The sequence below is a fragment of the Staurois parvus genome, unplaced genomic scaffold (assembly GCF_062004578.1).
Source record: "Staurois parvus isolate SC_StPar_1 unplaced genomic scaffold, SC_StPar_1.0 ptg000398l, whole genome shotgun sequence".
NCBI lineage: Eukaryota > Metazoa > Chordata > Amphibia > Anura > Ranidae > Staurois > Staurois parvus.
In genome coordinates this window covers 5178-24549 of record NW_028318194.1, presented here as the reverse complement: position 1 = coordinate 24549, position 19372 = coordinate 5178, and the positions used below count along the sequence as shown (strand labels likewise).

Sequence of the window (19372 nt, the reverse complement as noted above, 5' to 3'; positions counted from 1 at the left end):
TAGTAGAATGACCTGTGTCACCGAGATCCTTCCTCCTAGTAGAATGACCTGTGTCATGGAGATGCTTCCTCCTAGTAGAATGACCTGTGTCATGGAGATGCTTCCTCCTAGTAGAATGACCTGTGTCACTGAGATCCTTCCTCCTAGTAGAATGACCCGGGTCACCGAGATCCTTCCTCCTGGTAGAATGACCCGGGTCACCGAGATCCTTCCTCCTAGTAGAACGACCCGTGTCACCGAGATCCTTCCTCCTAGTAGAATGACCCGGGTCACGGAGATGCTTCCTCCTAGTAGAACGACCCGGGTCACCCAGATCCTTCCTCCTAGTAGAATGACCCGGATCACCCAGATCCTTCCTCCTAGTAGAATGACTCGGGTCACGGAGATCCTTCCTCCTAGTAGAATGACCCGGGTCACCGAGATCCTTCCTCCTGGTAGAATGACCCGGGTCACCGAGATCCTTCCTCCTAGTAGAATGACCCGGGTCATCGAGATCCTTCCTCCTAGTAGAATGACCCGTGTCATGGAGATCCTTCCTCCTAATAGAATGACCCGGGTCACGGAGATCCTTCCTCCTAGTAGAATGACCCGGGTCACGGAGATGCTTCCTCCTAGTAGAACGACCCGTGTCACCAAGATCCTTCCTCCTGGTAGAATGACCCGGGTCACCAAAATCCTTCCTCCTAGTAGAATGACCTGGGTCACCGAGATCCTTCCTCCTATTAGAATGCACCGGGTCACCAAAATCCTTCCTCCTAGTAGAATGACCCGGGTCACTGAGATTCTTCCTCCTAGTAGATTGATCCAGGTCACCGAGATCCTTCCTCCTAGTAGAATGACCTGTGTCACTGAGATCCTTCCTCCTAGTAGAACGACCCGGGTCACCGAGATCCTTCCTCCTAGTAGAATGACCTGTGTCATGGAGATGCTTCCTCCTAGTAGAATGACCTGTGTCATGGAGATGCTTCCTCCTAGTAGAATGACCTGTGTCACTGAGATCCTTCCTCCTAGTAGAATGACCCGGGTCACCGAGATCCTTCCTCCTGGTAGAATGACCCGGGTCACCGAGATCCTTCCTCCTAGTAGAATGACCTGTGTCATGGAGATGCTTCCTCCTAGTAGAATGACCTGTGTCACTGAGATCCTTCCTCCTAGTAGAATGACCCGGGTCACTGAGATCCTTCCTCCTAGTAGAATGACCCGGGTCACCGAGATCCTTCCTCCTGGTAGAATGACCCGGGTCACCGAGATCCTTCCTCCTAGTAGAATGACCCGGGTCACCGAGATCCTTCCTCCTAGTAGAATGACCTGTGTCATGGAGATGCTTCCTCCTAGTAGAATGACCTGTGTCACTGAGATCCTTCCTCCTAGTAGAATGACCTGTGTCATGGAGATGCTTCCTCCTAGTAGAATGACCCGGGTCACCGAGATCCTTCCTCCTGGTAGAATGACCCGGGTCACCGAGATCCTTCCTCCTAGTAGAATGACCCGGGTCACCGAGATCCTTCCTCCTGGTAGAATGACCCGGGTCACCGAGATCCTTCCTCCTAGTAGAATGACCCGGGTCACCGAGATCCTTCCTCCTAGTAGAATGACCTGTGTCATGGAGATGCTTCCTCCTAGTAGAATGACCTGTGTCATGGAGATGCTTCCTCCTAGTAGAATGACCTGTGTCACTGAGATCCTTCCTCCTAGTAGAATGACCCGGGTCACCGAGATCCTTCCTCCTGGTAGAATGACCCGGGTCACCGAGATCCTTCCTCCTAGTAGAATGACCTGTGTCATGGAGATGCTTCCTCCTAGTAGAATGACCTGTGTCACTGAGATCCTTCCTCCTAGTAGAATGACCCGGGTCACTGAGATCCTTCCTCCTAGTAGAATGACCCGGGTCACCGAGATCCTTCCTCCTGGTAGAATGACCCGGGTCACCGAGATCCTTCCTCCTAGTAGAATGACCCGGGTCACCGAGATCCTTCCTCCTAGTAGAATGACCTGTGTCATGGAGATGCTTCCTCCTAGTAGAATGACCTGTGTCACCGAGATCCTTCCTCCTAGTAGAATGACCTGTGTCATGGAGATGCTTCCTCCTAGTAGAATGACCCGGGTCACCGAGATCCTTCCTCCTAGTAGAATGACCTGTGTCATGGAGATGCTTCCTCCTAGTAGAATGACCTGTGTCACTGAGATCCTTCCTCCTAGTAGAATGACCCGGGTCACCGAGATCCTTCCTCCTGGTAGAATGACCCGGGTCACCGAGATCCTTCCTCCTAGTAGAACGACCCGTGTCACCGAGATCCTTCCTCCTAGTAGAATGACCCGTGTCACGGAGATGCTTCCTCCTAGTAGAACGACCCGGGTCACCCAGATCCTTCCTCCTAGTAGAATGACCCGGGTCACCCAGATCCTTCCTCCTAGTAGAATGACCCGGGTCACGGAGATCCTTCCTCCTAGTAGAATGACCCGGGTCACCGAGATCCTTCCTCCTGGTAGAATGACCCGGGTCACCGAGATCCTTCCTCCTAGTAGAATGACCCGGGTCATCGAGATCCTTCCTCCTAGTAGAATGACCCGTGTCATGGAGATCCTTCCTCCTAATAGAATGACCCGGGTCACGGAGATCCTTCCTTCTAGTAGAATGACCCGGGTCACGGAGATGCTTCCTCCTAGTAGAACGACCCGTGTCACCAAGATCCTTCCTCCTGGTAGAATGACCCGGGTCACCAAGATCCTTCCTCCTGGTAGAATGACCCGGGTCAGGGAAATGCTTCCTCCTAGTAGAATGACCCATGTCACCAAGATCCTTCCTCCTGGTTGAATGACCCGGGTCACTGAGATCTCAAAGTGAACTTAAAGACTGACTCCGCTTTTGTTGAGAAAACCAAACTCCCCTCTGGGTGATCAATGTAAATCCCAGAGATATTAACAAACTGTGTAGCAGATTTCTACCTTTTGTTGCTCTGAAGAAATAGCTGTTTGTTTCCCCGTGTCCTGTGCAGGCTGATCTGATCTGGGGGGAGGGGGGATCTGGTTCATTATAATCACCTGGTGCACTCTCAGTGTTCATCCCTTTAGAAGTATTGAACCCTTGGGAAGTATCTTACCAAAAGTGAAATCTCTATAACTGGGGATTCCTAAAATGTGACTGCAGACTTCTGGGAGTCAGTGAGCCAATCACAGAGCAGGAAATGACATTTGTGGGTGCGGTCTGTGTGCAGGACATCTCCAGGTTACCATATTGCAGCAGCTGCAGGAAGGGGAAATGATATTAACAATAATTACAACACAACTTGTAACAAATGTTTATTCCAGATTCATATTTTCCCACAAAAGTGGATTTTCTCTTTGAGACAAACATATTTTGTTATTCTTGGAATGTGTGACATGGAGACGTCCTGCCTGATCAGAGATCTATGAGACCCACGGGACATGTTTATATCCACGTCATGTATGATTGTGTCACATCTGCTGATCTATTGCCTGTAACGGGAGATCTTTCTATTTACAATCAGATTTAGACAAAGAGCCATGGGAAAGCAGCACAGATTTGCCAGACACGAGCTCTGAGCCGGCCCCTGAGAGCGTACCTGAGCTGGCTCTATATACAATAATGATGGCACCGTATACAGTAACAATTTCTCCAGATACGGTACCCATGGCACCAGATACAACATCTGAATTGGGACCAGACACAACGTCACAGCTGATATCAGGGAAACAACTAGAATCTTCTTCAGACAAAACAGTATTGGAAGCAGACATTACGACAGCAAAGTCTGAGTCTGACCCAACACCACCACCTGTACCAACCACAACATTATCATCCACCATACCAACCACAAGATCATCAACCACAACATCCGATCAGATACTGGACTTAACTCCATCCGGTCCAGAGGATTCCTCCATTGACTACCCACAGACACCTGAAGATTCAAGTCCACAGATAGCTCTTGGCACAACTGATGATGATAGATCCATATTGCCTGCCACAGCTATAGAGCATACCAGCTTGGATCAAGGTGCACGCCATTCAAATGCCAATACTCCACCTACCGAGAAACAGAAGGATGACAGGATACCCGAGGAATCTGGAAGGCAAAGCTACACAGATTCTTCCCTCACCACTACAAGGAGTTCTGGTGATAATACAGTTTCCACAAAGACAGATAAGATTTTGGAAAGTATTAGCATTGTCCCACCTACTCCAGAGCGTCCGTCCATCTCATTGGGGTCACCTTCGCCTTCTAAAACCATAAGTGATCAAACGTTTTCAAAAGATGGGCTAAACACAGGTGATGTACCAACTATGGCTACAATTGGCACTGTATCATCATCTTCTAAGAAAGTGTTGGATGAAGATGTCTCTGTATTAGTGGACAAGGATCACCCGAAGGACAGCCCGGTCCAAGCAACACCAAAACCTCTTCAACTGTTAATGCCACCATCTAAAGATCTAAACAAGGGCCAGAAAGACCAAAAGAATCCATATTCTGATCCAAGAACAGCCCAAAAACTAAAGAAGGAGAAAGAAAAGAGCAAACAAAAGGCAAACGTTTCTTTTTTTCCTAAAAAGGATCTGCTCAAACCAAAGTTCTTCTCTAAAGGTGTGAAATGGGGTTTCAAATCCGGATTTTCAGGTAAGAGGAAAATGATTGGAGTTGGTGAGGAAGCTTAAATGGTTTCTCTTATCAAATTCACTTCAGCACCAGCAGATTGTGATCATCTAGAAAGTTCTTTCATGTCTCCAATCTTATCTACCAATTTATCCATCCATCTACAGATCCATTCTGATCTACATCCACCATCTATATACTTTATTGGTTGGGATCATAAAGGAAGTCTTCTAATACTGCCGTACCTCATCTACCAATCTGCTTCCATCAATCTACCAATCCATCCTGATGTGTATCTATCATCCATATACTCCATTGATTGTGATTACCTAGAAAGTCACCTCGTATCTCTACGAATACCATACAAGTCACCCATGCTTCCAACCATCTACAGATCTATTCTGATCTACATCCATCATCCATATATCCATCCATTATCCATCATCCATATATCCATCCATTATCCATCTATTCTGATCTACATCCATCATCTATATATCCATCCATTATCCATATGGTCATCTACAAAGTCTTCTTATACCTCAAATATTACCAGTTCATCTACCTATCTGCTTCCATCAATCAATCTACAGATCCATTCTGATGTACATCCATTATCTATATACTCCATTGATTGAGATCATTTAGAAAGCCCACTCATACTTCTAATAATACCATACCCGACCCATCTCCACCCGGCAGCTGACCGTCTGTATGACAGCATCCTCCCTCTGTCCTGCTCTGACCTGGCCACTACTGCGTACAACGACTCGCTGTCAGCTGCCCTCGACTCCCTGGCACCCCTAACCACACGTAGCATTAGACCCCGACCGCTTCAACCCTGGCAAGACGACCACACAAAAAGTCTCAAACGATGCAGTCGCGCACTGGAGCGCTTATGGCGCAAAACCAGATCGCCTCTTGCGTTCTCCCTCTACAAAGCAGCCTTCCTCACCTACACCTCCTCCCTCCACGCCACCAAACAAGCCTACTTCCTGACCCTCATCAACACCCTCTCCACCTGTCCTCGCCGGCTCTTCTCCACTTTCAAATCCCTGCTCTCCCCCCCCCCCACCTCCACTCAGCACCTCACTCACCGCCCACGAGATTGCCAATCATTTCCAAAACAAGATTGACGCAATCCGTAAAGGACATTGTCAACTCACAATCTACCTCTCCACCCAGCCCCCCTCCCTCCCTCAACCCCTCAACCCTCTCCTCCTCCGACCTCATACCCCCCACTATGCCTAACGCCCCGCACACTATCACCTCCCCAACGCTCTACTCCCTCAGCCCAGCTACTCCTGAGGAGGTCTCTAAGGTCTTCACTGAAGCCCGCCTCACCACCTGCCCCCTGGACCCTATCCCCTCACAGCTCCTCCAGTCACCCCCCCCCCATCCTTCGCTCCCTCACCCACATCTTCAATCTCTCCCTCCACCGGCACCTTCCCCTCCCCCCGAAAGCACGAGCACATCACCCCCATACTCAAAAAATTCTTCCTTGACCCCACTGACCTGAACAACCTCAGACCCATCTCCCTGCTACCATTCACTTCCAAGCTCCTTGAGCGCCTGGCCTACAATCACCTAAGCACCCACCTCACTGATAACAAGCTCCTCGATCCCTTACAGTCTGGCTTCCGTCCCCTACACTCCACCGAACCCGCCCTACACTCCACCGAACCCACCCTACACTCCACCGAAACTGCCCTACACTCCACCGAAACTGCCCTACACTCCACCGAAACTGCCCTACACTCCACCGAAACTGCCCTACTTAAACTCTCCAACGACCTGCTAACCGCCAAAGCTAATGGCCACTATTCAGTGCTCCTACTCCTTGACCTCTCTGCGGCCTTCCACACAGTCCACCCCCCCCCCTCCTTACTAAACTACACTCCCTCGACATCAGAGACTCCGCCCTCTCCTGGTTCTCCTCTTACCTATCACAGCGTTCCTTCAGCGTCACCTATAACACTGCCACCTCCCCCTCTCTGTCGGGGTCCCCCAAGGCTCTGTCCTCGGTCCCCTTCTCTTCTCCATCTACACCTCCTCCCTCGGCCAACTAATACACTCCCACAGCTTCAACTACCACCTCTATGCGGACAACATGCAAATTTACCTCTCCGCCCCTCACCTCACCCTCTCTCTCTCCGCCCACATTGCCCACCTCCTGAACAACATATCAGACTGGATGTCGCTCCATTTCCTCAAATTAAACCTTTCGAAAACCGAGCTCCTGGTCTTCCCCCCAGCCCGCGCCCCCCCCCATCCTCTCCATCACTAGTAACAATGCCACCATCACTCCCACCCCACAAGCCAAAGTCCTGGGTGTCACTCTGGACTCAAACCTGTCCTTCCTACCCCATGTCTAATCGTTGGCAAACTCATGCAGGCTCCACCTCCGCAACATCTCCAAGATACGTACGTTCCTCACCCCAGACACTACTAAACAACTCGTACACTCCCTCATCATCTCACGCCTAGACTACTGCAACTCCCTCCTCACCGGCCTCCCTCATCACAGACTATCCCCGCTTCAGTCTATCCTGAACTCAGCGGCCAGACTCATCCACCTCACCAACCGCTCCGTATCTGCCTCCCCCCTCTGCCAATCCCTACACTGGCCTCCACTCAGTGTCCTCCACCCCCCTCTGCCAATTCCTCCACTGGCCTCCATTCAGTGTCCTCCACCCCCCTCTGCCAATCCCTCCACTGGCCTCCATTCAGTGTCCTCCACCCCCCTCTGCCAATCCCTCCACTGGCCTCCATTCAGTGTCCTCCACCCCCCTCTGTCAATCCCTCCACTGGCCTCCATTCAGTGTCCTCCACCCCTCTCTGCCAATCCCTCCACTGGCCTCCACTCAGTGTCCTCCACCCCCCTCTGTCATTCCCTCCACTGACCTCCATTCAGTGTCCTCCACCCCTCTCTGCCAATCCCTCCACTGGCCTCCACTCAGTGTCCTCCACCCCCCTCTGTCATTCCCTCCACTGACCTCCATTCAGTGTCCTCCACCCACCTCTGTCATTCCCTCCACTGGCTCCCGATTGCCCAACGCATCAAATTCAAACTACTAACTCTGACCTACAAAGCCATTCACAACGCCGCCCCAAACTACATAACTGACCTGATACCCAAATACCACCCCACCCGTGCCCTTCACTCCTCACAGGACCTCCTACTCTCCAGCTCCCTGGTCTCCTCCTCCCACGCCCGACTGCAGGACTTCTCCAGGACTTCCCCCATCCTCTGGAACTCCCTACCCCAATCCATCAGACTGTCACCTTCCCTCCTCACCTTCAGGCGCTCCCTAAAAACCCATCTCTTCAGGGAAGCCTACCCCACCCTCACCTAACAGCCGACCTCCTCCACTCCTCCTACCACTCCATCCCCCACAGCCACTTCCTCCTGTACCACTATCCCCCCCTCCTAGATTGTAAGCTCCAAGGATCAGGACCCTCGCACCCCTCGTGTATTGTATTGTTACTGTCTTGTCTCATGTTCTGTCCCCACTATAATGTACAGCGCTGAGCAAACCTTCTGCCGCCATATAAATCCTCTATAATAATAATAATAATCTATCATCTATCATCTATCATCTGTCTATCTCTCTAATCTCTCTCATTGCTATTACCTTCAATCTATTCATGGATCCATACAACCATCTGTCCATTCCTCCCCCCAGAAATATATGTATCAATTGTACATCCACCATCCATGTACTAAATAATCCACACATTCCTTCTTCCCCTCTCTCTCCAACCCCCAGAGAATCAACTGCTCCATCCCTCTATGAATCCAACATTACAACCATCCATCCATTCCTCATCCCAACTGTTACTCCATCCATCTGTTAGTCTGTAGGTCCTGTCCCATCCCAACAACCATCCATCCATTCCTCATCCCAACTGTTACTCCATCCATCTGTTAGTCTGTAGGTCCTGTCCCATCCCTACAACCATCCATCCATTCCTCATCCCAACTGTTACTCCATCCATCTGTTAGTCTGTAGGTCCTGTCCCATCCCAAAACCCATCCATCCATTCCTCATCCCAACTGTTACTCCATCCATCTGTTAGTCTGTAGGTCCTGTCCCATCCCTACAACCATCCATCCATTCCTCATCCCAACTGTTACTCCATCCATCTGTTAGTCTGTAGGTCCTGTCCCATCCCTACAACCATCCATCCATTCCTCATCCCAACTGTTACTCCATCCATCTTGTAGTCTGTAGGTCCTGTCCCATCCCTACAACCATCCATCCATTCCTCATCCCAACTGTTACTCCATCCATCTTGTAGTCTGTAGGTCCTGTCCCATCCCTACATCCATCCATTTATCCACTTCTTCCTCTACTGATCTTTTCATTCCTCCATCAGCCTGGAGATCCTGTCCCAATCCTCTAACCATCCATCCATCTTTGGATCCTGTCCTGTCCCTTTACCCATCTCTTCATCCATTCCTCCCTTCCACTGTTGATCTTTTCATTCAATCATCAGTCTGTAGATCCCATTCCATCCTTCTAACCATTTATCCCTTCCTCTATCTTCTCATCCATTCATCAGTCTGTAGATCCTGTCCCATCCTTCATTCATCCCTTCCTCTATCTTCTCATCCATTCATCAGTCTGTAGATCCTGTCCCATCCTTCTAAACATTCATCCCTTCCTCTATCTTCTCATCCATTCATCAGTCTGTAGATCCTGTCCCATCCTTCTAAACATTCATCCCTTCCTCTATCTTCTCATCCATTCATCAGTCTGTAGATCCTGTCCCATCCTTCTAAACATTCATCCCTTCCTCTATCTTCTCATCCATTCATCAGTCTGTAGATCCTGTCCCATCCTTCTAAACATTCATCCCTTCCTCTATCTTCTCATCCATTCATCAGTCTGTAGATTCTGTCCTATCCTTCTAAACATTCATCCCTTCCTCTATCTTCTCATCCATTCATCAGTCTGTAGATCCCATTCCATCCTTCTAACCATTTATCCTTTCCTCTATCTTCTCATCCATTCATCAGTCTGTAGATCCCATTCCATCCTTCTAACCATTTATCCCTTCCTCTATCCCTTCCTCTATCTTCTCATCCATTCATCAGTCTGTAGATTCCATCCCATCCCTCTATCCATCCATCCATCACTCTCTTCCTACATTATAACAAATGTAATCTATATTCTAGAAAAGTTCTGCTTTTGATATCGTTTTTCTTGAATATGAATCTTTCTTTTATTTATGGTCGGGATTTTTATGTTGGTTTCCTTCATTTCTTCTATCTAGAACGCTCATATTTCGGTAATCATGTCTACAGCCCAGGCTTTGGCCAGGCCCATAGACCTCTCTGTCCTTACCCTTGTCTCAAGCCACCATCCACGTTTCCTCTCTATAACAACAATATTGCATCACCTGGGGGAGACCAACACCACAAAGACTGGTCATCCTACAAGGCAATTACCAAAAAGCCTTGCAAACTCTTCGGATACAAGAGAGGGGTATACAGCCTGTACCTGCCATCCAAAAATATGGAGGAGAATCTAACAAAGCCAAAGAGCTAAAGAGACAAAGTGGGTGAGAAGCCCCTCCGCCACGGTACAAGGTGAGGTAAGGCCACCATGTCTGGCCAGCTGGACCGTTTCTTCCTCAGTTCACTTTAATGTCTGTGGGCATCTCCACCATTACTAATGACATGTCCTCTCCTGTATGTGAATTGACATGGGAATGGTGCATGTGCGGGGTTCAGATGATTACACAGCATGTTACACCAAACATCCTGCATACCTCTACCTATGTTCATACATGCCTGTCTATGACTAAGACCTTGTAACCGTTTGTGTATCAATGCTTTCCTAATGACTGACAATACTAACAGTTCTATGTACTTTGCATGCCTAGCAGATGAAACAAAGCAAAAACATTCCACCTCTACCCCAGTGAGACAGATCACCACCATTCGTACCATCCTCTTCACTGTCCGACCGGCCACGGTACCCCAAGATCTCTTCTCCAACATTGCTTCATATTTCTGGCCAAAATGGTTGAAGTAAGTCTTGTCTTTTCTTTTCTAATTACTGAACCCCAGAAGCATCTCATCATATCCAAGGACTAATATCTGAGCATCCAACCCAAATCTGTATTCTGCTAGATGGTAGGAATGAACTAGAGAGATGCTGATAGACTGGGGACAAGGAAGATGGCGGACAGATGGCGCATACTAGAACCCCCTGATAAACACCTTCCAATGCCAGTATATTCACCAGAAATGTGCTCATATCACCCATTATATACGTCTGTACAGTTTGTATACATCTAATGCCCACCCCACCCCCATATTCCTGAACCAGAAATCATTCTAGAATTGCAGTAGTAGTAATCATTGAAGGGGAATTTACAGTATTTCTGCATAAAGTGTAGTATTTCTGTTCATAAAGTGTAGTATTTCTGCTCATAAAGTGTAGTATTTCTGCTCATAAAGTGTAGTATTTCTGCATAAAGTGTAGTATTTCTGCTCATAAAGTGTAGTATTTCTGCATAAAGTGTAGTATTTCTGCTCATAAAGTGTAGTATTTCTGCTCATAAAGTGTAGTATTTCTGCTCATAAAGTGTAGTATTTCTGCTCATAAAGTGTAGTATTTCTGCTCATAAAGTGTAGTATTTCTGCATAAAGTGTAGTATTTCTGCATAAAGTGTAGTATTTCTGCTCATAAAGTGTAGTATTTCTGCTCATAAAGTGTAGTATTTCTGCTCATAAAGTGTAGTATTTCTGCTCATAAAGTGTAGTATTTCTACTCATAAAGTGTAGTATTTCTGCTCATAAAGTGTAGTATTTCTGCATAAAGTGTAGTATTTCTGCTCATAAAGTGTAGTATTTCTGCATAAAGTGTAGTATTTCTGCATAAAGTGTAGTATTTCTGCTCATAAAGTGTAGTATTTCTGCATAAAGTGTAGTATTTCTGCTCATAAAGTGTAGTATTTCTGCTCATAAAGTGTAGTATTTCTGCATAAAGTGTAGTATATCTGCATAAAGTGTAGTATTTCTGCTCATAAAGTGTAGTATTTCTGCATAAAGTGTAGTATTTCTGCATAAAGTGTAGTATTTCTGCATAAAGTGTAGTATTTCTGCTCATAAAGTGTAGTATTTCTGCTCATAAAGTGTAGTATTTCTGCTCATAAAGTGTAGTATTTCTGTTCATAAAGTGTAGTATTTCTGCTCATAAAGTGTAGTATTTCTGCTCATAAAGTGTAGTATTTCTGCATAAAGTGTAGTATTTCTGCTCATAAAGTGTAGTATTTCTGCTCATAAAGTGTAGTATTTCTGCTCATAAAGTGTAGTATTTCTGCATAAAGTGTAGTATTTCTGCTCATAAAGTGTAGTATTTCTGCTCATAAAGTGTAGTATTTCTGCTCATAAAGTGTAGTATTTCTGCATAAAGTGTAGTATTTCTGCATAAAGTGTAGTATTTCTGCTCATAAAGTGTAGTATTTCTGCATAAAGTGTAGTATTTCTGCTCATAAAGTGTAGTATTTCTGCATAAAGTGTAGTATTTCTGCATAAAGTGTAGTATTTCTGCTCATAAAGTGTAGTATTTCTGCATAAAGTGTAGTATTTCTGCTCATAAAGTGTAGTATTTCTGCTCATAAAGTGTAGTATTTCTGCTCATAAAGTGTAGTATTTCTGCATAAAGTGTAGTATTTCTGCATAAAGTGTAGTATTTCTGCTCATAAAGTGTAGTATTTCTGCATAAAGTGTAGTATTTCTGCTCATAAAGTGTAGTATTTCTGCATAAAGTGTAGTATTTCTGCATAAAGTGTAGTATTTCTGCTCATAAAGTGTAGTATTTCTGCATAAAGTGTAGTATTTCTGCATAAAGTGTAGTATTTCTGCATAAAGTGTAGTATTTCTGCATAAAGTGTAGTATTTCTGCTCATAAAGTGTAGTATTTCTGCTCATAAAGTGTAGTATTTCTGCTCATAAAGTGTAGTATTTCTGCTCATAAAGTGTAGTATTTCTGCTCATAAAGTGTAGTATTTCTGCATAAAGTGTAGTATTTCTGCATAAAGTGTAGTATTTCTGCTCATAAAGTGTAGTATTTCTGCATAAAGTGTAGTATTTCTGCTCATAAAGTGTAGTATTTCTGCATAAAGTGTAGTATTTCTGCATAAAGTGTAGTATTTCTGCTCATAAAGTGTAGTATTTCTGCTCATAAAGTGTAGTATTTCTGCTCATAAAGTGTAGTATTTCTGCATAAAGTGTAGTATTTCTGCATAAAGTGTAGTATTTCTGCTCATAAAGTGTAGTATTTCTGCATAAAGTGTAGTATTTCTGCTCATAAAGTGTAGTATTTCTGCATAAAGTGTAGTATTTCTGCATAAAGTGTAGTATTTCTGCTCATAAAGTGTAGTATTTCTGCTCATAAAGTGTAGTATTTCTGCATAAAGTGTAGTATTTCTGCATAAAGTGTAGTATTTCTGCATAAAGTGTAGTATTTCTGCATAAAGTGTAGTATTTCTGCTCATAAAGTGTAGTATTTCTGCTCATAAAGTGTAGTATTTCTGCTCATAAAGTGTAGTATTTCTGCATAAAGTGTAGTATTTCTGCATAAAGTGTAGTATTTCTGCTCATAAAGTGTAGTATTTCTGCTCATAAAGTGTAGTATTTCTGCATAAAGTGTAGTATTTCTGCTCATAAAGTGTAGTATTTCTGCATAAAGTGTAGTATTTCTGCATAAAGTGTAGTATTTCTGCATAAAGTGTAGTATTTCTGCTCATAAAGTGTAGTATTTCTGCTCATAAAGTGTAGTATTTCTGCTCATAAAGTGTAGTATTTCTGCATAAAGTGTAGTATTTCTGCTCATAAAGTGTAGTATTTCTGCATAAAGTGTAGTATTTCTGCTCATAAAGTGTAGTATTTCTGCATAAAGTGTAGTATTTCTGCATAAAGTGTAGTATTTCTGCTCATAAAGTGTAGTATTTCTGCATAAAGTGTAGTATTTCTGCTCATAAAGTGTAGTATTTCTGCATAAAGTGTAGTATTTCTGCATAAAGTGTAGTATTTCTGCTCATAAAGTGTAGTATTTCTGCTCATAAAGTGTAGTATTTCTGCATAAAGTGTAGTATTTCTGCATAAAGTGTAGTATTTCTGCATAAAGTGTAGTATTTCTGCATAAAGTGTAGTATTTCTGCTCATAAAGTGTAGTATTTCTGCTCATAAAGTGTAGTATTTCTGCTCATAAAGTGTAGTATTTCTGCATAAAGTGTAGTATTTCTGCTCATAAAGTGTAGTATTTCTGCTCATAAAGTGTAGTATTTCTGCATAAAGTGTAGTATTTCTGCTCATAAAGTGTAGTATTTCTGCATAAAGTGTAGTATTTCTGCTCATAAAGTGTAGTATTTCTGCATAAAGTGTAGTATTTCTGCTCATAAAGTGTAGTATTTCTGCATAAAGTGTAGTATTTCTGCATAAAGTGTAGTATTTCTGCTCATAAAGTGTAGTATTTCTGCTCATAAAGTGTAGTATTTCTGCATAAAGTGTAGTATTTCTGCTCATAAAGTGTAGTATTTCTGCATAAAGTGTAGTATTTCTGCTCATAAAGTGTAGTATTTCTGCTCATAAAGTGTAGTATTTCTGCATAAAGTGTAGTATTTCTGCATAAAGTGTAGTATTTCTGCTCATAAAGTGTAGTATTTCTGCATAAAGTGTAGTATTTCTGCTCATAAAGTGTAGTATTTCTGCATAAAGTGTAGTATTTCTGCATAAAGTGTAGTATTTCTGCTCATAAAGTGTAGTATTTCTGCATAAAGTGTAGTATTTCTGCTCATAAAGTGTAGTATTTCTGCATAAAGTGTAGTATTTCTGCATAAAGTGTAGTATTTCTACATAAAGTGTAGTATTTCTGCATAAAGTGTAGTATTTCTGCTCATAAAGTGTAGTATTTCTACATAAAGTGTAGTATTTCTGCATAAAGTGTAGTATTTCTGCTCATAAAGTGTAGTATTTCTGCTCATAAAGTGTAGTATTTCTGCATAAAGTGTAGTATTTCTGCATAAAGTGTAGTATTTCTGCTCATAAAGTGTAGTATTTCTGCTCATAAAGTGTAGTATTTCTGCTCATAAAGTGTAGTATTTCTGCATAAAGTGTAGTATTTCTGCATAAAGTGTAGTATTTCTGCTCATAAAGTGTAGTATTTCTGCTCATAAAGTGTAGTATTTCTGCATAAAGTGTAGTATTTCTGCTCATAAAGTGTAGTATTTCTGCATAAAGTGTAGTATTTCTGCATAAAGTGTAGTATTTCTGCATAAAGTGTAGTATTTCTGCTCATAAAGTGTAGTATTTCTGCTCATAAAGTGTAGTATTTCTGCTCATAAAGTGTAGTATTTCTGCATAAAGTGTAGTATTTCTGCTCATAAAGTGTAGTATTTCTGCATAAAGTGTAGTATTTCTGCTCATAAAGTGTAGTATTTCTGCATAAAGTGTAGTATTTCTGCATAAAGTGTAGTATTTCTGCTCATAAAGTGTAGTATTTCTGCATAAAGTGTAGTATTTCTGCTCATAAAGTGTAGTATTTCTGCATAAAGTGTAGTATTTCTGCATAAAGTGTAGTATTTCTGCTCATAAAGTGTAGTATTTCTGCTCATAAAGTGTAGTATTTCTGCATAAAGTGTAGTATTTCTGCATAAAGTGTAGTATTTCTGCTCATAAAGTGTAGTATTTCTGCTCATAAAGTGTAGTATTTCTGCTCATAAAGTGTAGTATTTCTGCTCATAAAGTGTAGTATTTCTGCATAAAGTGTAGTATTTCTGCATAAAGTGTAGTATTTCTGCATAAAGTGTAGTATTTCTGCTCATAAAGTGTAGTATTTCTGCTCATAAAGTGTAGTATTTCTGCTCATAAAGTGTAGTATTTCTGCTCATAAAGTGTAGTATTTCTGCATAAAGTGTAGTATTTCTGCATAAAGTGTAGTATTTCTGCTCATAAAGTGTAGTATTTCTGCTCATAAAGTGTAGTATTTCTGCATAAAGTGTAGTATTTCTGCTCATAAAGTGTAGTATTTCTGCATAAAGTGTAGTATTTCTGCATAAAGTGTAGTATTTCTGCTCATAAAGTGTAGTATTTCTGCATAAAGTGTAGTATTTCTGCTCATAAAGTGTAGTATTTCTGCATAAAGTGTAGTATTTCTGCATAAAGTGTAGTATTTCTGCTCATAAAGTGTAGTATTTCTGCTCATAAAGTGTAGTATTTCTGCTCATAAAGTGTAGTATTTCTGCATAAAGTGTAGTATTTCTGCATAAAGTGTAGTATTTCTGCTCATAAAGTGTAGTATTTCTGCATAAAGTGTAGTATTTCTGCTCATAAAGTGTAGTATTTCTGCATAAAGTGTAGTATTTCTGCATAAAGTGTAGTATTTCTGCTCATAAAGTGTAGTATTTCTGCATAAAGTGTAGTATTTCTGCTCATAAAGTGTAGTATTTCTGCATAAAGTGTAGTATTTCTACATAAAGTGTAGTATTTCTGCATAAAGTGTAGTATTTCTGCTCATAAAGTGTAGTATTTCTACATAAAGTGTAGTATTTCTGCATAAAGTGTAGTATTTCTGCTCATAAAGTGTAGTATTTCTGCATAAAGTGTAGTATTTCTGCATAAAGTGTAGTATTTCTGCATAAAGTGTAGTATTTCTGCATAAAGTGTAGTATTTCTGCTCATAAAGTGTAGTATTTCTGCTCATAAAGTGTAGTATTTCTGCTCATAAAGTGTAGTATTTCTGCTCATAAAGTGTAGTATTTCTGCTCATAAAGTGTAGTATTTCTGCTCATAAAGTGTAGTATTTCTGCATAAAGTGTAGTATTTCTGCTCATAAAGTGTAGTATTTCTGCTCATAAAGTGTAGTATTTCTGAATAAAGTGTAGTATTTCTGTTCTGTAAAGAAACATCTCACAAAGTAAAATACTCTACAGGCATTATATGAGTATATTTCATGACCCCCTCCTGGGGGGAGAACTCCAACTCCCTGATTTCCAAATTCCAATCATTTAATAATACTGACCTGCTGACATCTATCCCTTCCATCTGCTGCACTCAGTACACTCCCAGGAAAGGCATCTAGGTGGAAATGATGGTCTCAGTTGAGATGAGGATGATGATACCTCTTTCTTTTCTCAGGTTTTGAAGAGAAATCTCCGCACGGTTTATTCTCCACACGCCTGTGTTCATACACATACAATCTTCATCCCAACCAAGGAACACCGACGTTTCACCAAAGAACTATTCTCGCCACACAATGCTATTCCAGAGGACAGATTGTCTCAGAAAGTCCTGAAAGATGACTCAGATCGCAAAGAAGGCCACAATGATCCAGAAATTATCTTGAAGAAAAAGCTCAAAATTACAATATTCAGGATTACAGTCTAGAATAGTAAATATGGGGAGAAAGTCTTCATCATTAGAAGGTCAGGAGAGCATGAAGACTACATGGCAGAGGAAGACAAACCCACCACTCTATGCCGAGATGAAGCCTTCCTCCCCTCCATCCTGTTCATCAACACTTTATGTATGAAATCAAGTAATCCAAGTCTACAGAGAATGTGTGAATTCAGAGTCAGGTCACCTTGTGTCTCATCACCATGTGTCTGGTCACCACATCTCCTCACCATTTCTCTCTGCTCACCATGTGTCTGGTCACCACATCTCCTCACCATTTCTCTCTGCTCACCATGTGTCTGGTCACCTGTGTCCTCTCACCTTGTGTCTGCTCACCATGTGTCTGGTCACCTGTGTCCTCTCACCTTGTGCCTGCTCACCACGTGTCTGGTCCCCTGTGTCCTCTCACCACGTGTCTGGTCCCCTGTGTCCTCTCACCACGTGTCTGGTCCCGTGTCCTCTCACCTTGTGCCTGCTCACCATGTGTCTGGTCCCCTGTGTCCTCTCACCACGTGTCTGGTCCTGTGTCCTCTCGCCTTGTGCCTGCTCACCATGCGTCTGGTCCCCTGTGTCCTCTCACCACGTGTCTGGTCCCCTGTGTCATCTCACCTTGTGCCTGCTCACCACATGTCTGGTCCTGTGTCCTCTCATCATGTGTCTGGTCCCCTGTGTCCTCTCACGTGTCTGGTCCCCTGTGTCCTCTCACCATGAGTCTGGTCCCCTGTCCTCTCACCACGAGTCTGGTCCCCTGTGCCTTCTCACCACGTGTCTGGTCCCCTGTGTCCTCTCAGCATGTGTCTGGTCCCCTGTGTCCTCTCAGCACGTGTCTGGTCCCCTGTGTCCTCTCACCACGTGTCTGGTCCCCTGTGTCATCTCACCTTGTGCCTACTCACCACATGTCTGGTCCCGTGTCCTCTCACCACGTGTCTGGTCCCCTGTGTCCTCTAACCATGTGTCTGGTCCCCCGTGTCCTCTCACCACGTGTCTGGTCCCCTGTCCTCTCACCACGTGTCTGGTCCCCTGTCCTCTCACCACGTGTCTGGTCCCGTGTCCTCTCACCACGTGTCTGGTCCCGTGTCCTCTCACCACGTGTCTGGTCCCCTGTGTCCTCTCACCACGTGTCTGATCCCCTGTGTCCTCTCACCACGTGTCTGGTCCCCTGTGTCCTCTCACCACGTGTCTGGTCCCCTGTGTCCTCTCACCACGAGTCTGGTCCCCTGTGTCCTCTCACCACGAGTCTGGTCCCCTGTGTCCTCTCACCACGAGTCTGGTCCCCTGTGTCCTCTCACCACGTGTCTGGTCCCCTGTGTCCTCTCACCACGTGTCTGGTCCCGTGTCCTCTCACCACGTGTCTGGTCCCGTGTCCTCTCACCACGTGTCTGGTCCCCTGTGTCCTCTCACCACGTGTCTGGTCCCCTGTGTCCTCTCACCACGAGTCTGGTCCCCTGTGTCCTCTCACCATGTGTCTGGTCCCCTGTGTCCTCTCACCACGTGTCTGGTCCCGTGTCCTCTCACCACGTGTCTGGTCCCCTGTGTCCTCTCACCACGTGTCTGGTCCCCTGTGTCTTCTCACCACGTGTCTGGTCCCCTGTGTCATCTCACCTTGTGCCTACTCACCACGTGTCTGGTCACCTTTTGTTTGTAATATTTGGAATGGTAGTATTTTAGCTCCTTAGTTCTGATTGTGATTAAACTTTAAAGATGTTCTTATCTATTAGTATAAACAAGACAAGAAGGTGGGGGGTCTCAGGCCTCCAGTACACCTGTTCTTCCCTGTTATCACTTGGACCACCCCAGCTGCCCTGTGGATCTGGTAAGAAGTGACCCCCCATCATAGACTACAGCTGTCTTCTGATTGGTCGTCGTCGGGGAAGAGATGGGGAATACGTCTTACATGTTCTATAAATGTCTGTTATTATTTTGTAGCTGTATTTCAGGTTGAAGGACTCATTATTATTGTAATTATTATTGGTAGCGGATTCAGCTGGATTATGAGTCTGCAGTAATAAAGCGAATCTCACCAATCTGCATCCTTGAAGGAAAATCTTTTCTATCTTTCTATCCTTATCTCTAATAAAATCTGAGCTGCTGAAATTCCTCTGGTTGTGTAATGAGTTAATCTGGACTCCCCCCCCCCCTCCCCCCATATTTTTCACTTTGGTCAGTGTTCACACCCCTGAGTTACTTTAACACCCATTCACCCCCAAGTTACTCTTCCTAACAGACCCAACTTCATCAGACTGGGAAATACTACTTCCCGTAGGATCTACCATCGCACTTGGAATATTCTTCGCATCCTGGCCTTTCTCCAGTCTGGTCTAGGCTTGGAACATTCTAACAGGACAGG

At 44.1% G+C, this 19372-nt stretch overlaps 1 protein-coding gene across 4 annotated transcripts in view; it reads left to right on the top strand.

Annotated features, from left to right (window-relative positions):
• Positions 1-19049, top strand: part of LOC149455315 (uncharacterized) — an 83311-nt gene extending 64262 nt beyond the window's left edge. Inside the window, exons 5-8 of one of the 4 annotated variants that reach the window (XR_016314080.1) lie at positions 3510-4637; positions 9894-10209; positions 10509-10653; positions 16768-19049. Coding sequence is in view for 2 of the 4 variants with exons in the window: in XM_089686466.1 (XP_089542592.1) it covers positions 3510-4637; positions 9894-10168 (1403 nt within the window). In the remaining 2 variants the exon portion in view is untranslated. Of the gene's footprint in view, positions 1-3509; positions 4638-9893; positions 10215-10505; positions 10654-16767 lie in introns of all 4 variants that reach the window. The other 3 variants (XR_016314081.1, XM_089686466.1, XM_089686467.1) reach the window with 3 other exon arrangements.
• The last annotated feature ends 323 nt before the right edge of the window (positions 19050-19372 follow it).